An 18,890-nucleotide genomic window follows, 5' to 3' on the forward strand; every position below is an offset into this window, starting at 1 on the left:
GGGGGCGGTGCCTTTAAGGGGTGGGGCTCGAGGAGGAGCCGCGGTGCATGGTGGGGGTGGCGGCGCGGCGCTGCGGCCTAGCTGGGAGACGGGCGGCAGGGAGGGCTGGGGGCGGAAGGGGTGGCGTGTCGCTGCGTCACCGCGTCACCGCTCCGTCACCTCGGTGGTGTGGAGGGGCCCGTGGCGTCGCTGGAGGAGGAGGAGAAGGGCGGAAAAACGACGAAGTGAAGCTGCGCGAGGCGTGCTGCCCGGCGGCGTCGGGCCGGCTCCGTGCGGGGGTCTCGGTTGGAGGCACACAAAATGGCGGCGGGGGCGGCCGCCAGCGGCGCCGCGGGGGGCCCGGGCGAGGTGGGCCTGGAAGAGCCCAAGAAGATGACGAGGGAAGACTGGAGGAAGAAGAAGGAGCTGGAGGAACAGAGAAAGCTGGGGAACGCGCCTGCTGAAGTGGACGAAGAAGGGAAGTAAGTCTTGTTAGCGCGCTGGTTAAAGGGGCAGGCCGCAAAGCGGTCTTGTTGGCCGCGGGATGGCAGCGCTCTGGGGGGCGCACTGCGCTGCGGGAGGGAACTGCGCGATTCCGTGAATTTACTTAGAACGTTCCGGCCTTCCTCAGAAAACCGGCGTTTCTGCTTCCAAAACGGAGTGTTCGCTGTTTACCCGGTCTGTTAGGGTGCTAGCCCAATAAATCGACGTTTACCTGATCTGTTGGGTGCTGCCCCCCTTATGCGAGCCCCTACAAGGGGTGTTTTACAAGGGGTGTACACAGAGTACTGGGGGACTTTACAGGTTGTTTGTTCCTTTTCTCTGTGGCATCTACAAGGCCCCTGCTCACCATCCCATGGCCTCCGGAAAGAGAAGCATTAATATTCTTGTCCTCAGTAACTGCGTAGAACGAAGTATTTAGTTTGGAGTCAGGAGTTTAAGTGAATTAATGGTAACAAAATCTCAAGGAAGTCTGTTTACATACTTGAGATGACCTTACTTACGGCATTATAGTTTCAGTGATTATCATCACTTTTAAAGCATTGAACTTAATGTAAGAGTTATTTGTTAGGCTAAATTGCGAGATGTGGGTTTTTTTTTTTCCTGCGCCACGTATTTATTTCATGACATCTTTTACAGAGATATCAATCCTCATATTCCTCAGTACATTTCTTCAGTGCCATGGTACATAGATCCTTCTAAGAGGCCTACGCTAAAGCATCAGAGACCCCAGCCAGAGAAGCAGAAACAGTACAGCTCTTCTGGAGATTGGTACAAACGAGGAGTTCAAGAGGTGTGCAAAATGTTTTTGTCCTAAAATAAAGGTTTTGTTTGAGGAAATAAGAGTCATTGACATCCTGCAATTTCTGGGTCTGTGTTTTTGGGGCGGGCAAGAGCTGGGAATTTGTATTCAGCAGGCATGTTCCTGTGTTTGGTGATAAACAAAATAAGCATTTTGGGTTTGGCTAGAGCATATGTGCTTTAGTGGCATTGAAAAAAATGAATTAGTTGATGGAAACACATATATGAATGTTGCCACAAACTTGTACAGTGCTTGTCTTTTCTGTTGTTTAGCATGCAATAGCTACCAGATACCGTAAAGGGGCTTGTGAGAACTGTGGTGCGTTGACACACAAAAAGAAAGACTGCATGGAGGTAAACTTGACCACTGTTGATGTTTTAATGGCTTTGAAAACAACATGAGTTCTAATCTTAATGAAAAATAGCTAGCTAAAGTAAAAAACTACTATTTTGAAAAAGTTACTTTAAAAAAGGTTACAAGTATCAAAATTCTGTTTGAAAGATTCTAAAACAATAGTTATGTAGGAGAAACAAGAGAAAAGTGAAGAAAAAAATAACTACTGTTCAGGGTGGTGTTCATCATTTCTGTTTGTGATAAGCACTAAAATAAAAGGTAAAAGCGTTTGGCTTTTAGTTCATGTTAATTTACTTTAACTCAGATGCTGCTGTGGCTGTCTGTTTCACGTCAGCTAGAAGCAGTCCCCAGAAACTATTTTAATCGCTTCTTTAACTGTTGAAAATTGAGTCAGTAATTGGTATTTTTGAGTCAGTTGTATTACTTTAAAATACAGAACTGAACTGCTCACGTTTACTTAGAATTTGGAGGCTAACAGTTTTGAATTTAACTTGAATTTTTTTATAAATTTTATATAAATTGATATTGTTTTTAAAGGTGTGTGTCTTAGCAAGCAGCATATTCCAATCTAATTGACCGATGCATTTATTTATTTATTTATTCAGAGACCCAGGAAAGTTGGAGCAAAATACACAGGCATGAATATTGCACCAGATGAACATGTGCAACCTGAACTGATGTTTGATTACGATGGAAAGCGAGATCGTTGGAATGGCTATAACCCAGAAGAGCACATGAAGATTGTAGAGGAATATGCCAAGGTTGATCTGGTGCGTAGGTTATATAGTTTATAGCTTATAGTTTACTGGGAAAAGTTCAGTGTTTGGCTTCACTAGGTGGAGGAGTGCTTGCTACGTGCACTGTTAATGTTGGACCTTGTGCGGTATTCATAATGGAAAGCGAGGTAGATTCTGTGTTTGATAGCAAAACTTCACTTGAACTGAAAGTTAAAATCAGAACAGACAACTGAGTACGGGTCTGCAATAAATGAAGTGTCTCTCCAGATTGCTTACCTTTTACTAGACAAGTTGTGGAGTTTATTAACCAAGATGCACATTAAATTGCAGGCAAGAAAGGAATTTCTAAGCTGTCTTTACTACCTAGAGTCAATAAAGCTGTATTTGTAAGCTCATTCATATTTTTGTTACTTAAGAATCCTTTTTCTTTCCGCTGTGGAGCAGGGAACTATTTGTACGTGTCTCTGTGGTTCAGTGATGTCAAATGCATGTGAAAAATCAATTCATGCTGCTTTAAAATGTCATTTTAGATGATAGAATTTGATGGTTCCTGTGTGAATCATAAATGCTTGCAGCATCTGTCATGAACTACCTTAAGCACCGAAATTCCTAACTAGATTATGAGGACACAATAATAAAGCATAGTTGTTGTTAAAAACTACTGAACTAAAATAAGCTGTGTGTTCTTCAATTACGATGGACGTAGTAATGGTATAGCTGCATAAGCTCTGGTAAATTGGTTTATTTACCAATGTAATATAAAACAGTAAAGTGGTTAGTATATGTAGTTTCCTTGAGGCTCTACAAGCAGTGTGGTTAAGCATAGGTGTCGAGGAGACTATCTCTAGGCTGCTGTTTTTTGTTTTTTTTTTTACGAGCACCCAAAGAATTAAATGTCTGGTTTCTTATAGTAATGGATAGATTTTAAATGGCTGCGATCACGGGAAATGCTTATGATGTTACTACATACTTGCTATTAAAAGGCAATATTAAAATAAATGCATTTGCGTGATATGCAGGCCAAACGTACACTGAAGGCGCAGAAGCTTCAGGAAGAGTTAGCATCAGGAAAGTTGGAGCAAGTGGTAAGTAAATCAAACTCCTAATTTATTTTTGTTTAGGCTGAGTGAAAATAGGACAGGTTACTTCTCTGATGCTTTTATTCTCTGTACTTGTTTTTCTACTGCTTTTTATACTCTTCAGTAATTTAAAGCTCTTCCTAGCACCAGCTTATTTTGTCACATACAAGAATTCAGAATACCTTCTTCTAAATGACATTACTTGCCTTTTGGGCAAAAATTCCTTTTGATTATTAATCTTCTAAAATTAATGATGTGGAATTTTGGCTCAGAAAGGTTGTTTTCCGTGTAATTCAGTTCACACAGACATGTTTTAAGTATTTAAGGACTGTTTTGTCTGATTGATGTTGGAGCACTGATTATTATGCGGATTGTTTTAGTAATGCTTAGTATAAATAGGAATAGGAAGGTATTTTCTTTATCTTAAACCCAAACTTGTTTCTTCTTCAGTCATTGCTTTGACTACTTGCAGTGTGTCTGATTATTTGAAGGCTGAACATACGTATCTACTTCCCTCTGGCATGTAACTGAAGAGTATGCATCTTCTGTTAACTTCTACAGGCTCCCCTTAGATTATAGGCACCACTTTTGATAATCTTTGATACAAAATTCGGATTTTTAAAGTCATTTATGATAATATTCTAAGTTTATAAAGTGGTGAAAAAGCAGAGATTGTTACTGGTCAGAAGTATTTTTTTTTAATTGGTATTCTTAAAAAAAAACAATTTAAAACCACCATCAACTAATAGACCACATATGATTGGGTCCCCATTTTCCATGATTATCACCTTTCATTTTGTCACTAGATGGCAGAATGAACTAAATTTCTGACCCAACACAAAATACAGACTACTGATCTTACGGGTAGAAAGGTGTTTTTTGTTTGGTTTTGATGCCTGTATTCACCACAAACATTTTTAGCTTCCATATACTTTTTTTTTTTTTTGGACAGCTTTGCCATGGCAATTACTCTCAGGTTAAGGGCTAAACAGGTTAATAAAAAATCTGGCTGCGTTTTGCTAGATTACCAAGCGTGAATCAGAAGCCATAATTTATTCCTGTCAGTCCTAACAAAATACTTGCATACATATCTCTTTAATGTAGATTTTTTTAAGCTTTTAGAGGTGAATCTTAGTTATATTTACATGATATGAAATATTCTAGTCTAAAACCATTAGTTTTCAGAGGTATAACAAGCTTTAGATCACAGTGACAGTTCAAAGCCTTTGCAAGAAAAGCAAATTCTAGAAATGTGGTTTGTAATCCAGTGAAAAGGTCTCCAGCTTGTGTCTGTGATAGTGATACTTACCAACTCTATTTTAGAATATTCAAAATGGAGTGATCTTTGTGCATTTTGCACTACAAGTGCATTGTATTTTTGCAACCAGCCTCAAAGCTCTGCTTTGATTGGTCTTTATCTCCCTGCCGTTTTTCCTATCTGCACTGTCTTGTCTTCTCTTCTTCTCTGCTGATGTGCTCTTTGTTTGCTGCAGAACTCCCCAAGACACCAGTGGGGAGAAGAGGAACCAAATTCCCAGACAGTAAGATGATTACCCACTGCATCACACCATGGGCAGGAAAAAAAGACCCGTAGTTAGTGGAATAGCAAAACAAGGGTGGTGTAAGGGTTTCAGTGTTGGGTTCATGCCACCGGTTGTCTGTTCCCTTTTGGAAGAGGTCGTTGGATTTCATCGAGGGTTTTTTGTTGAAGTCACACGTGTTGTCAAACCTTAGGGGTGCAAGCAAATAACATTGTTATTTGCATGGTATATTTTGCCCTAGATAACTATTGTTTTAATATTGTCACAGTTATATTTTTGTAACTGGAGGAAATGGAAGTCCCTTAATCAGTATTTCTGAAATGCTGAGTGTATCTGCATGATAGATTTGCATGCTTAGGCCCATTTTTTTAATGAAACCACTAAAATCAGATTCTTGTACTTGTCTCTGAGAAGTTTTCTGTTTCTCTCCTCAGGAAAGAGAACGTAACAGTGAAGATGAAGATGAAGATAAATATGCAGATGACATTGATATGCCTGGGCAGAACTTTGACTCTAAAAGACGTATCACAGTCCGAAATTTACGTATTCGGGAAGATATTGCAAAAGTGAGTAAAGAACTTTATTTTTTCCTTTTATATTCATATTAGTTAATTTTAAAACTCATACCCTCAATTATTAGTGTGTTTGAGGGTTTAGAGGTTAAAGTCTGTCCACAGTTTTCTTCCTGCTCATGTTATAACTTCTTCAAGGTCTATCTTGTGCACAGATATTCCGTTATTTTAAAATGTCTAATTTGGGGGATACAGCAGTAATTTCAATTCTTTAAAAATCATATATTTTAATCGAATATCTTTTATGTTGTATGTTTGTGTTGTTTTTGTCCCCTAGTACCTAAGGAATCTAGATCCAAACTCAGCTTATTATGATCCCAAAACAAGAGCGATGAGAGAGAACCCATATGCCAATACAGGCAAGAATCCAGATGAGTAAGTTAAAACAGGGTCATGCTTGTGTACCCAACAAAACTGTCACAAAGGAGACTGCTCTAAAAGTTTTGTCTTTTATTTCATATCTGTGTGTCTTTTTATTAATGAATCCCTAGTCAGTTACGGATAGAAGAGTCTTTCAATAATGCTTTACAGTAAACATGGAAAAAATGTTTTATTTATTAACACTTTATTGGTTTTAGTATATAAAAGTAGTGTGTTAGTGATAGTGGGCTTTAATCCTCAGGGATGCAGGAACTACCATTTTGTATACTAATTGATATAGATCAAGGATTAGAACACTGTTGTATGTAGAAGAGATAATGGTAAACAGTAATGTTGTACACGTAAAGTATTTTCAGTAATGGATCTAAATTTCAACCCCTTTTTTGTTGGGATGCATTCAGCCCTGGAGACTGGCCTGGAGTATCTGTGGTATCTGACTAAATGCCTGAACTAGGATCAAAAGCTCTCTGTGTATTAATGGAGTCTGCACAGAAAAAGTCTGAAAACTTTGGCATTGTCTAGATAGACAATTACAGAGTGCCACAGGCAGGCTTTGGGTTGTACATAAGGCTGTCTCGCTTAAAACCCAAGTCAAGCACTTGAGCTGTGACCCTGCCTTGACCCATGTTGCTCTGTGGACATACAGGGTAGACAGGCTGTGAGTAGAAATGTTTTTCAGGGTACTGTAATTGGATTAGCTTGCTGCCTGAAATAGAATGGCAGTGGCTAAATGCTAGCAAATAATGCTCTTTCCACCTCTCTCTGTCTCCAGCAAGAATAATGCCAGTCAATTTTATTTTCAGATGAAGGTGCTTTCATTTCTCTCCAGAGTTGTAATTTGACCTTTGTTCAGTCTGTGTTTCTGTAACAGCACTGCAGACTAAGCTTTTCAGAGTGGCTTTGGGAGATGAAAACAGTGGGAAACTGAATTGTCAATGTTATTTCATTTTCAGCCTGCATTCCATCTGCCCTTTGTCAACCTCTACAAGGGGTGTGCAAAAGGTAACAGGGCAGTAAAGCTATTTCCTAGCTTGAAATTGGCTGAGCAGAAGGAGAGATTCACAAATCCAAAAGCAGAGGTCAGTGCTACAGAATCACGTACCACTTGTGCAATTACTGTGCAATTAGGCCCAGGCCTGACTCATGGTATCCCAGACAGCTCTAAGACCCTGTAGCATGAGTACTCTAAAGTGCCGTCTAATACTGTCGTGACTCTATTGTGAGCCTAGACTTTAATTTCATGTATTGAACGAATGCTTCTCTCCCTCCGTTTGTAACTCAGGACATAAGGGAAAATTTTACTTTCCTGTTGGTGTTATATGATTTGCTTAAAAGAAACTCATGTTATCTGCATGCTAAAAATAATATTGTTCTTTCCTGCAGAGTTGGTTATGCAGGTGACAACTTTGTTCGTTACACTGGAGATACCATTTCAATGGCACAGACTCAGTGTAAGTGTTTATTTTTCTGTGGTTTCATGGGGTTTGTTTTTTTGTTCTGTTTTTAAAGAATGGATTTTAAAGACTTAAGTTAGCAACACTTTTTTTTGCAAAAGAGAAATCTTTCTAGATTTAAATTGTCTTTCAAACTATTAGAAAATTAAAGATAATAATTTGAATGTATTTTTGAGAATAAACATTGCTTCTTGTGAACACAGTGTTTGCTTGGGAGGCTTATGACAAAGGCTCAGAAGTGCATCTTCAAGCGGACCCTACAAAATTAGAGCTACTCTATAAATCCTTCAAAGTGAAAAAAGAAGATTTCAAGGCACAGCAGAAAGAAAGCATCTTAGAGAAGGTAATAGATGTTTGGTTTTATTTAATAAGAATTCTGTCGAGTTTGAATTCTGGTTCTTAGGGAACAAATACATGCTACTACTACTACTGCTATGTGAAAATGCATCAGCTGTTCTGATGAGCTTTATTGTGTGTATATATATAATCTCATATATTGGATTCATTATATTATTTAATGTAGGAACCTTTGAAGATCTGCTAGTGTTTCTTTGGATTACTGAGAGGTCTTCCCTTAACTGTCAGAATTTCTCTAGTGAAAAATCCGACACCAGTATGTAGGAGGAATCCAAATCTTAGATGCAAGTTTGGCGGGGGGAGGAACATACTGCTCTGGTTATACCAAGGTTGTATTTTTCCACCTTTTGGTTTGGTCTGAAAAGTTTTCCCGCTTAGAAATAATCTCTAAAGTAAGAAATATTACCGGTGTAATTCTTCAGGAATAGAAGAAAACATCAGTGGCCCTGAGAGGACACATAATTCTCTTAGCTATTCACTAAAGATTAAATTGTCTCTACCCACTTCTTTTGTGTTGTATTTTGTTCTAGAGGTGTGGACAGAGAAGGCACCAAAGATGAAATTTTTTTAATGTGTGCTTAACTACATAGACTGTTTTTTTTTTTTTGCTAAACTATCATATGTCATTTCTTTTGTATTATAGTATGGAGGACAAGAACATCTAGATACCCCACCAGCTGAATTGCTGTTAGCTCAAACAGAAGATTACGTGGAGTATTCTAGACATGGGACAGTTATCAAAGGACAAGAGAAAGCTATTGCATGTTCTAAATATGAAGAAGATGTGAAGATCAACAACCATACAGTAAGTACTTACTTGAAGTAAATATATATATACATGAAGTAATATATATACACACATACATACATATATATAGATATATACACATACATATATATATATATATATATCCAAAAAAAAAAAAAAAAAACTTCCTTTGGAAGGGAAAGAGGTGTAGTAGATGCAGTGCAATATAGTTAAAACACCAAGTAGATAAATTTCTCCCTCCCTAAATTGTGACACACTCTTCAACTAAGGAGGAATTTTAACTTCTCCTGATTGCAGTGTGAATGAATTTGAGGAGTTGTGATGGCCATCTTAAATGGAAGGGGAAGTTGCTGTGTTTTGTTTTTTTTTTTTTTTTTTGAAACCACACCTGTAAGACTAACGTAAAATTGCAAAAGTGTTTCTCATAACTTCCCCTTCTGGACTGTTTGAATAGGTTGCTCATCAGGAAATGAGGAAATGATGTCAGGAATAATTTGCAGCCTGCTTCTTATGGGAGTATTATTATAGATGTAACTGCTGTGGTGTCTTTTCTTGCAGTGCATTTGGGGTTCATACTGGAAAGAAGGCAAGTGGGGTTACAAATGCTGCCACTCATTTGTCAAGTACTCATACTGTACAGGAGAAGCTGGGAAAGAAATTGCTGTAAGTATTGTCTTTTTTTAATTACTTGAGTAGAGCTAGAAGGCATTCATCTGCATAAGCTTTAGGTGGTTTTGCTTTTTTTAACTTGTCCTTCCCCTTTCAAACATGCTTTGTAAATGGATATCCTCTCCCTTTTCTGTTTGTATAGAATACTGAAGCAAGCTTACTAGAAGAGCAACCCAGAGAGGAAGAACACATGACAAAACCCAAAACACTGATGGAGGTGAGTTGTTTACCTTTTTAAGGGACGTATTTTTCCTCAGCATTTTGCATGACCCGAACATATGTATAACTACAAGATTATGCAAGTCATTCTAAGGAGTCTAAAAATCATTAAACTGAATTACTGTGTCATTTACATCTCTGTTCAAAACTAAACTCTCAAAAATCCCTACTGTCTACTAATGCTATGATGGCTTGAAATTAGTTCATAGAATCGTAGAATATTGCTACTGTTCACTAGCTGAATCTTAACTGCTGTTGTTTTTCGGCCTTAAAGATCCACCAAGAGAAACAGAAAGAGAAGAAAAAGAAGAAACATAAAAAGAGCTCAAATTCAGACAGCGAGGGTGAAGAGAAAAAGAAGCAAGAAAAACTTAAAAAGGTGCGCTATACTCTTCAGTGTTTCTGTTGCAAAAAGAACTTCAGATATTTTTTTACAACATTAGTTTTATGAAGCCTGTAACAGTTCTTGTGGAATTCTGTGGACTGTTCTTTGATGCTAATTTTGAGCTGAAGCAAATTTAAAGTGCTGTTAGATGCTGTTAGATGTTCTAAAGTACATAGCTTCTACTCTCTATTTGTCAGGCAAACATGCAGTAAATAGTCTAGTTTTGGAAGACTTAGTTTAGAAGATACAGAACACTTCTTTCCTAGTCGCCTATTACAGCACTAGATATAAAGACATTGCAGAACACAGCAACTTGAGATCAAAGAACAAAGGCATTGTCAAAGCTCGACTTAGAACTTTTTATCCCATACTTGGGCCCAGTCTCATAGCTGATACAGTAAGTCCGTCCACAATCTATCTATTGACTGTTGCCAGATGGACCCTGTGCAAGCACAACACCCTGCCTTGGGTATGCAGGGGAAATTAATGTTAGACTGTGATTAATCAGAACATTGTAGAAGAGTAATTTCTTTTCAATAGCAAGAAGGAGCAACAGTAGTAGTTTGAAAAATGGGATAATTCATATTTCAAAAAGCATGTTTTCATTTTAAAATCATTCTGAAACGGGAACAAAACACAAAGATGACATGCTTTCTTATCTGCTTTTGTACTTTATGGATCATGATTACATTTTAGCTAAAACCCATGAGTTTCTTACTGGATTTTGGCAATTGGAAGGGCATTAAAGTATCTTGTTTGCAAAATGCTAATTTACTATCATATTATGCTAAATGCTCAAAAATAAGCATTAAATAGCACACGTGAATTGTGCTGTAGGTGGACATGATGTGCATTGCTTATCCCACCGTTCTGCCTGCTAATTGTTTGTTATACTAGAATATAATGTAAACTTTTGTTGTTGGTTTTGGGTTTGTTTGCTTTTTTTTTTTTGCTTAACTTTCTTTGGATTCCCCCCCTTTCCCTCTTCTGTTTCAGGCATTAAATGCAGAAGAGGCTCGTCTCCTCCAAGTTAAAGAAATTATGCAGTTAGATGAGAGGAAGAGACCATACAACAGTGTATATGAAACCAGAGAGCCAACAGAAGAGGAAATGGAAGCCTATAGAATGAAACGTCAGAGACCTGATGATCCCATGGCCTCTTTTCTTGGACAGTAGCCTTGATGAAAATCATTCCAGTACACGGGAATTTTTTTCCATACTAGTTTACGAGTCTATAGACGCTTACCTTCCACGTGGCTAATAAATGCCAGAAATGGCAGAGATTTTCTTTGCAACACAGATGTTGGTAAAAACTTCTTTCAGTAGATGTAAGCAGTCTAGTACTTGGAGCAATTTTGTATGTGTATGTATGTACGCACATAATTTGTGACCGTGTGTGTATAGATACATACACACATATATATGCGTGTGTGTGTACACATAGATGATAAAGAAGAAGGATACATCCACTCTAAACTCCCGATTGGAAGAGAAATGATCTGATACTGGCTGTAATTCCAGAAATTCCAGATTCATTTGGCAATGCATGAAGACTTGATAAATTCAGTAAAACTGACTACCCAAAAGAAGTGATTGGCAGGTGTCGCTGTTAATATAAAGCAAAAATTGTCGAAGATAAATTTGTACACCTACTGAAGTCTAACTTTTATTTGTAAATGGACTTGCCTGTCACATGGCTTTAAAAGGAGAAATAGTTGATTTGATCACTTTATAGTAAGAATTTTGGAAATGTAAAATTGATTGTACAGTTTTGGTTAAATTAATATAAAGGTCTTAAATGCTATGTATCTGTTGTAACTAAAAGGCTAGAAGAAACTGTATAGAGCTTTTAAATTCTGATTGTTTCTGCAGACGTTAACATATATTTCAGCTGTGAAGATCGAAGTTTTTTGGTTTTCTGTTTTAAAACAATATACATCTTACTTCTACAACTTCCAGAATCCTGTTACATGGTGGGATGCTAAGTGTTAGACTAATACCTTGTGATGTCATGCAGCATTTGCTATATGTTTGGCAGTATTCCTCCTTAAACTGGGAATTCTCCACTGTAGCTATTAAAAGTTGAAAAAATGGGAAAAAAACTTGATGCCATAGCTTTAGAGGCAGAAGGACTGACAATTTGTTCTATTGAAGCTTAAACAGTCTCATTAAATGTGGCTTACATATAACCAAATTAAGTATGGTTATATTAATGGTAGGACAGGGAAAACTTTGTAATTGTAGCTCTTCTAATGAAGAACCTGATTATAATTTCAACTTTGTAAATAATGAATTATATTCTACAGTTAGTAGAAGCAAATGATTTAAAAAAAAAAAGTATAGTATGTTTCACCTACTCTCACGTGTAAGGCTGGTTTCTTTTTTTTTTTTAAGCTGTTTTTTTCTCCAAATCTGCTTCCCCTTTATTTTTGTTACAGAAATACTAATTCTGAATGCAGACTTTAAAATAAAGCTTTATTAAAATAAAAATCCACAGTCAGGTTAATAAATCTTATAAAGTACTTTTAGCACTTGCAGAAGAAATATACCAAACTAGAGACACCGAGGATCTTCATTCAAGGCGGAATTGTTAATATAGTCAAGTACTAGAAAGGAAAAACTTCAGAGTGGAAATTAGTTTTTCCAGAGGTTGCTTTTATATTTTCACAAAAAAAATATAGAAAGTCAAAGGGAAAACTATTAGGGACATTATTTCCCTTCTGCTATACCAGTGACTCACTTTCTGAGTTTTCACGTCAGCTCATGTCTTGACCTTTCTACATTATGGATGATTTCAAAGTGAATATTACTCTTTTTTTTCAACAAGGAATTATGTACAGTAAGTGTAAATTTAAATGTCTTGCCATGTTTTTGATTTCACAGCCACTTTCTGAGGATTGAGTATTTTAATTTAATATACAGAAATGCTAATAATGGAAATTTTGTGTTAGTCTGCAATGCAGCTCTATATTAGAAGTTCTCTGATATTGTCACTGATGATCAAAATTTTATTTTACTGTGTTCCAGAGATCTGCTATGATCTGAATGCAAATTGACCTTGAATGATTTTTCCGAATTAGTTGGTTTGAACTGTAAACTCTTCTTCTGAGGCCCGTAATGTTTGAAGTACTGGCCAGCAATACCTCTAGGTGCCCAGATACCTATGGCAGTTCAGAGTCACGTTCAATTTGGGGGACAAGGATGTGTCAAAAGGGTCCATGTTACCAGTTACTTCAGCCATTTGGATACCTCTCTAAAAGCAGCTAGAGATTTGATCCTTTATAAAGGAGGCAATTCAGAATGAAGAAAAAATAAGTCACTGGTCTAGGCAGCCTTTAAACTTTGTGGTTAATGTGTATATATTTTATGGACATGGGGAAAAAGAGGAGAGTTAAAGGCACGTGTGTTTTAGAGGCTGATGTAACATGCTAGATGCTCTAGGACCATGCATTTATTAGAAAAATTAACCAAATCCCACCTTAAGCACACTTCTGTGGTTGGTTTATCTTTTCAGTACCTGAAGACATGACAGTAACTTACTTTTCAGCATGCCTTGTCTTGCCCTGCCAAGAGAGAAGTTGCAGGGAAGAGGGACCAGTAGCCTCTATCCTAGAGCAGTTCCAGGGAAAAAAGCAGTTAGTAGCATCTTACTCCAAATACGTGAATGACACAAAGTAGATCTTTTCTGGATCAGTCTACACAGTTAAAGGACAAAAAGATTAAACTGTGTTGTTCTATTTATATGATAGAGGTTAAATGTTAAAGAACATTGTGGATCTAATCATGAAGATTAATTTTTCCTCCATCTGCTTCCCCTTGGATTTGGCATGCAATATGACTGCATATTCAATGATTGTTTGCTATTGCACAAGCTGAATTTTTTTTTCTAAAATGAGTTTGAAACAAGTTTTTCAATGAGCTTGGCCTGAACCTAAAATGAAAATGAGCCTACTGTCGTGGAGGCAACAGAAATTCAGAACTACCGTGTTTCTTCCATGCACACAGAAGTGAGAGGAAATTCTGTAGCCTGTTAAATTAGTCAAATTCTCCCAACACAAAACAGACCCACCCAGCACACTCAGGGCAGCTTTCTCTGAATCGCCTTTGGCAAAGCTCACCATTTATTTTCCCCAACTCCCAATTGTTTTCAACAATTGCTTCAGTTACCTCATTTTTTACCCGGTTGAATTCTGGTTTTCTGAGGCGTACTCGATCTGCAAACTGTGAATGAGCCCGTTGATTTGAAGATGATCACATTTTTAGCACACAAGTTAAAGGAGAATCCTTTATTTTTTCTTGGAAAGTTTAGCATCCTGTGTTATCTTCCAAAGCCTTCAAGGCACACCAGAAGCTCACTCTGCTCTCTCCGTGTTTCTTTGTAATTGGATCTTTATGGCTTCCCTGCCTGGGCTAATGAAAGAGATGTGCTGTTCTACGTGCGCAGTTGTTTAGGGATCAGAAAAATCAGGAATGGTAGCATTAGTTACAAATGAAATGGAGCTGGTCCTTTATCTTGCACAGCGTTTTCTGTGCCCACTAAACCACTGTCTGTGCCCAGCCCCCCCAGTAGCTGCAGTTTTCCATGCCATTTTTGGGTATAACTTTAATTACTTCACGCAGGCCAAAACACTACATCCAGGTGACTCCTCATTGTTGTACTCGTTCTCCTGTTGGCATTAGTTGTGGTGGATGCACCAAAGAAATAGACAGAAATATCATTCTGACTTAAACTGCTTATTTTACATGAAACAAGTTTGTTCACATCTCTTAGATGACCCAACCAGAGACAGCCAGAGACAGCAGGCAGTAATGGGTTTGCGTCTGCAAAATACTAGCACGTTTCAGGCCTCAGTGGAAGAGGAAAAAAAAAATCTAAGGAAACTGCTCCATGGACAAATAAGCAAACCCAAAATTTCCTAGCAGCAGTCTTAGAAGGATATTCCAGTAACCCCAACACATTTTTGAAAAGGCGCCACCACCCAGCCACTCACTGCAGTGGGATCTAAGCACAGTCCTTGGCCTGTTGCCCTGTCTTCCACCACATCTCTTAAGAGTGGGACTTTTTTTCCAGCTGCTTTTCCTTCCTTACCACATTTGCACACGCATTTGTTCCGGGCTTTTAATGTAAAGCCAACAACTACAACTTTGGCTGCAACAACACCTCCCTCGCAGTTTTATCCCAGTGTGGTGGTTTTAGTGTGCTAGGCAGCTGAGCTCCACCACAACCGCTCTCACTCCCCCTCCTTAGAAGAGGAGGGGAAGACGTAAAGGAAAGAACAACTCATGGGTTGAGATAAGGATAATTTGAAGGGGAAAAAAATAATTTTTAAGGAAAGATTATTATTAATTAAACAATTTAACTATAGGGGAAAAGGGAAAGGGGAAAAGGGAGGGAAAAAAAAAAAAAGCAAAGGCTGTGTGGAAGTGCAGAGGAAAGAAATTGCTCTCTACTTCCCACAAGTGAGCGACGCTTGACCACGTCTTTGAAGCAGGGCCTCAACGCACATAGCCGGTGTTCGGGAGGACAGACGTTTTCACAACGCAAGCCCGCCCCTCCCCTCTGCTTCCTTTTTCCAGCGTCACATCCTATGGTATGGAATAGCCCTTTGGTTGGTTTAGGTCAGCTGCCCTGGTGATGTTCCTTTCTCACTTTTTTTGCCCATCCCCTAGGGGGGTCAGAGAGAGTCCTGATGCTGTGCCAGCCCTGCTCAGCAGCAGACACAACGCCGGTGTGATACCCCTGCAGTTCTAGCTCCAAGTGCAGAGCACAGCACTGTACGGGCTGCTGCAGGGAAAGTTAACATCCCAGCCAGACCTAGTACACCCAGGGCTGCTTTTCGTCCAAAAGCTGCTACAAAACATGCTAACACCATAATGCACGCCCGCTGTAACACACACCCAGCCTGGCTCCCTCCGGCTCAGGCTGCAGCACACCCATACACTTTGAGGCATTTCCCAGCCCAAGCACTTGTCCTGGTTCTCTACACCCTGGGTGGGAAAGCGGAGGGAGGGGACGGTGGTTCGGCTGCCTGCTGGTTTGGCTGGGCTGCCCCTCCTTGCTGGAAGAGAGCCGCACGCCGGGCATCTGCAGAAGCAAAAGCCCCTGGCTGCAGCTTTCGAGGCCAGAGGCAGCACAGCCCCACGGCACGTTCCGCTCATACACCGGTGTTTTCTCAATATTTTAGGAACTGCGGGAAGTCCATTTTTAGCAACTTAATTATTGTCTGAGAACAAAAAGGGCAGCTCTAATGCAAAATTCCCCACTTGGAAAGCACCAGAGGGAGAGGGGATTTGTCTGTGGCTATTGCTATCTGTGCAGCCTGTCCCTGCTCACATGCCATGTAAGACATTTTTCCTGTCTCTGGGGGATGCAGCTTTGCCCCGAAGGCAGAGGCACCGTGCTGTGGCACAGGTGGTGCTCGGCACTGGCTGTCCTGGCCTGAGCAATGCTGCCCTCGTCCCCAGGTGCTGGGATCGCTGTTGGTGATGCTCAGCCCCCAGCAGTGGGGCTGGAGATGTGGCTAAACCCAGGTCCGGCCCCCAAGGGCCTTCAGGACCCTACACCTTTATGGAGAATCTGCAAGGTTGCTGGACCAACTCTGGCTTTTGGGCATTGTTTCTTGCCCATGTCTGTACCTGGCTGGCAGTTTAAGGAGCTCATTTTGCTTTTTGCCCACTCTACTACATAAGTCATCTCCTATCCACCTCTTCTCTGGGCTGCTTTCAGGCGGTCACTGGCTCTGTTTAACCTGCTCCTGGAGAAACCAAAGTCACTGCATTTCCCTGTCACTCAATGTCCTGCCTATGAGATTTGTCTCCTAGAGAACTCTACAATTTTCCATGCTTTTTGGTTTTCTTTTTTAAGCCTTACTGGGAAACACAAGGCATTTTCAGAAGAGTCTTTTCTTGTCTAAATAAGTGATCAGATACCTCAAATTCAGAGAGTCAAAGAGACTGTGGAATTTCACTTTGAACTAGAAGATGCACGAGACAAAAGAAACAGAAATTAAAAAAATAAAAGAAAAAAAAGCACATCTGCAGTGTGCTGGCAGCGGCTCACTGGTGTTTGGGCTGGTTCCCGCTTCCCTCTTCCCAAAATAAGTTCTATTTATTTTTATCTTAATGGGTTAGGGCTGCAGTTCCTAAGCAAAACTAACGGTCTCAAGGGTATCCTTGAAATTTAAACAGAGATTTGACTCATTTTATGGGGGCTTTTGGAGAGGGACAATCACTCTCTGAAGAGTGCTCAGACTTCCAAGCTCCTTTCAGGCAGGGCAATAAAAATTACCCAAGTCACTATTCCATGCTAAGCCAGCAGACCTGTTGGGTAGAAAATACTTTTCCCTCCCCTTAGTATCTTCCAAACAGGGGAGAAAAAAAAATCAAAGGACCGACACATCTTTGAAGAGAGGCACACTTGCATTGCCGTTTCCCATCTTGGCCTTGAAGGCTGAATTTCAGGCTGTCTCCAGCCTCCGTGTTAACTGCAGCTATTTTTGCCTTTGCTGACTCATTTTATTTGGTTCCAAAGTCACTGTGCTGCAAGGTCGGTATCTGTAGGAGTGCAATGCAGCAGCACTCCCCAAACCAGCATGGGAAAAGCCTTTTTTTTGCTAAGACACAGTCCTGGCCTCTATCTCAGAAGGGAACCAGCAGTCGCTCACGTTTAGGAGCTTACATTTCCCACCCCAAATATGTCCACAGGAGATGGCAGAGCTTAAAACTGCAGTTTTTATTCCGCAGGGGCTGGGCAGCACGCCTTTCCCTGGCAGCAAGGCTTTGGTGCCAAGGAGGGAGCACCACGGCCCCCAGCACCCCTCCGTGGCAGGGGCTGGAGCCCCGGTCCCATGCACATGCCACACCAGGGATGTGCAGAGGCAGGCAGCGAGCCCCGTTCCCTGTGCCTGACAGCCACACCTGCCAGTCCCTGCAGGGAGCCCGTCGTTCAGAAGCAGCACAGACATGACACCATCTCTTGTAACGCTTCCCTGCAGTGTCCAGCTAACCAAAGAAGAGCCAAGGCCCGCGTGCCGGGGCTGCTGTTTCCCTGCGGACGGGCAGTGCAGTTATTCCTCGAAGCGCTGCCAAGCACGTCCTCCAGCAGAGCCGCCTGAGGCCCGGGCTCAGTGTCGGTGGGCGCAGCATCCCCACGCAGCGTCCCCACACCACTGAAGCAGGTCAGGCCCTCGCTGCCTCAAACCCCCAGCAGCTGCAGCTGCCTCGGTCCTGCCTCGCATTTCCCAGCAGGGCTGCTGGGTTTCTCCACCTCAGTTCGTTCCTGGTGCTGGCCGTGCTGACGGCTCCTCTGCCCGTGGCTGCTCCTGCACCAGGGACTTCCCAGCGCAAAGCCACTCAGGGTAGGAAAAGCTGGTCCTGTGTGCGGGGGAGAGGGCCCTATCAAGGAAAATATATTTATAATATTTGAATGATGCTGTGCAACACTGCTGTGCTGTCTGTTGGTGCCTGGGCTGCCAGCACATCACGGCAGCAGCCCTGGGCTCCGTCAGTGAAACATCCCCACCCCTCCAGGGCAGCTTCACTGACTGCAGCTCACCAAGCGAGGTGCAGACACACTTTATTTTTATGTTATGTCTCTAATGCAGATAAATGCAGCTAAAACCTTTCTCACCATGTTCTGAGAGCAAGTTCAGGGCAAAGCTTTTTTTTTTTAAAAAAAAAAAAAAAAAAAAGAGAGCTCTGCTAAGGATGAATTCTGGCATAAGAAGGAGCGAAGCTTGTGGAGTACTTCAGAGGACTTGCACTGAGCAGAAGACATTTGCTGGCTGACCTCGCAGCCCAGCCACCAGCACACGCCTGTCCCAGGCACTGGGCAGGGCAGGAGCCTGCAGCCAGAAGCACCGGTGGGACACGACGGCCCCAGGGCACCACTGCCCTCCTGGCACCGCTCGCTGGGCACCCCACGGTGGCCCGATGCCCATTTCAGGCACCACTTCCAACATTACTGCCTATCTTCAACAACTGGTAGGGCTTCGCAATTACTCTGCAAGCTTAAAACAAAGTCCTCACCCTTTCCAAAGGCAGGAACGGTCCTGCCCCGACATCTTGGTGTCGAGGTTTCCACGTCTTGTCT

The 18,890-nt window shown here is 40.9% G+C and overlaps 1 protein-coding gene across 2 annotated transcripts; it reads left to right on the top strand.

Annotated features, from left to right (window-relative positions):
* Positions 1 to 20: 20 nt before the first annotated feature.
* Positions 21 to 11,997, top strand: SLU7 (SLU7 homolog, splicing factor). Of its 2 annotated transcripts, XM_035563937.1 has the most exons (15): positions 21 to 461; positions 1,120 to 1,273; positions 1,555 to 1,635; positions 2,242 to 2,406; positions 3,393 to 3,458; positions 4,946 to 4,993; positions 5,428 to 5,559; positions 5,843 to 5,940; positions 7,330 to 7,397; positions 7,604 to 7,743; positions 8,401 to 8,562; positions 9,085 to 9,189; positions 9,338 to 9,412; positions 9,689 to 9,793; positions 10,796 to 11,997. In XM_035563937.1, exons 1-15 carry the CDS (start codon positions 301 to 303, stop codon positions 10,973 to 10,975), a joined length of 1,740 nt encoding a protein of 579 aa, XP_035419830.1. In that variant the 5' UTR covers positions 21 to 300; the 3' UTR covers positions 10,976 to 11,997. The 2 variants fall into 2 exon arrangements, with proteins under 2 accessions (XP_035419830.1, XP_035419831.1); XM_035563938.1 differs by lacking the exon at positions 4,946 to 4,993 and having other exon boundaries at positions 28 to 461.
* The last annotated feature ends 6,893 nt before the right edge of the window (positions 11,998 to 18,890 follow it).

This window comes from Cygnus atratus, chromosome 14, assembly GCF_013377495.2.
Source record: "Cygnus atratus isolate AKBS03 ecotype Queensland, Australia chromosome 14, CAtr_DNAZoo_HiC_assembly, whole genome shotgun sequence".
NCBI lineage: Eukaryota > Metazoa > Chordata > Aves > Anseriformes > Anatidae > Cygnus > Cygnus atratus.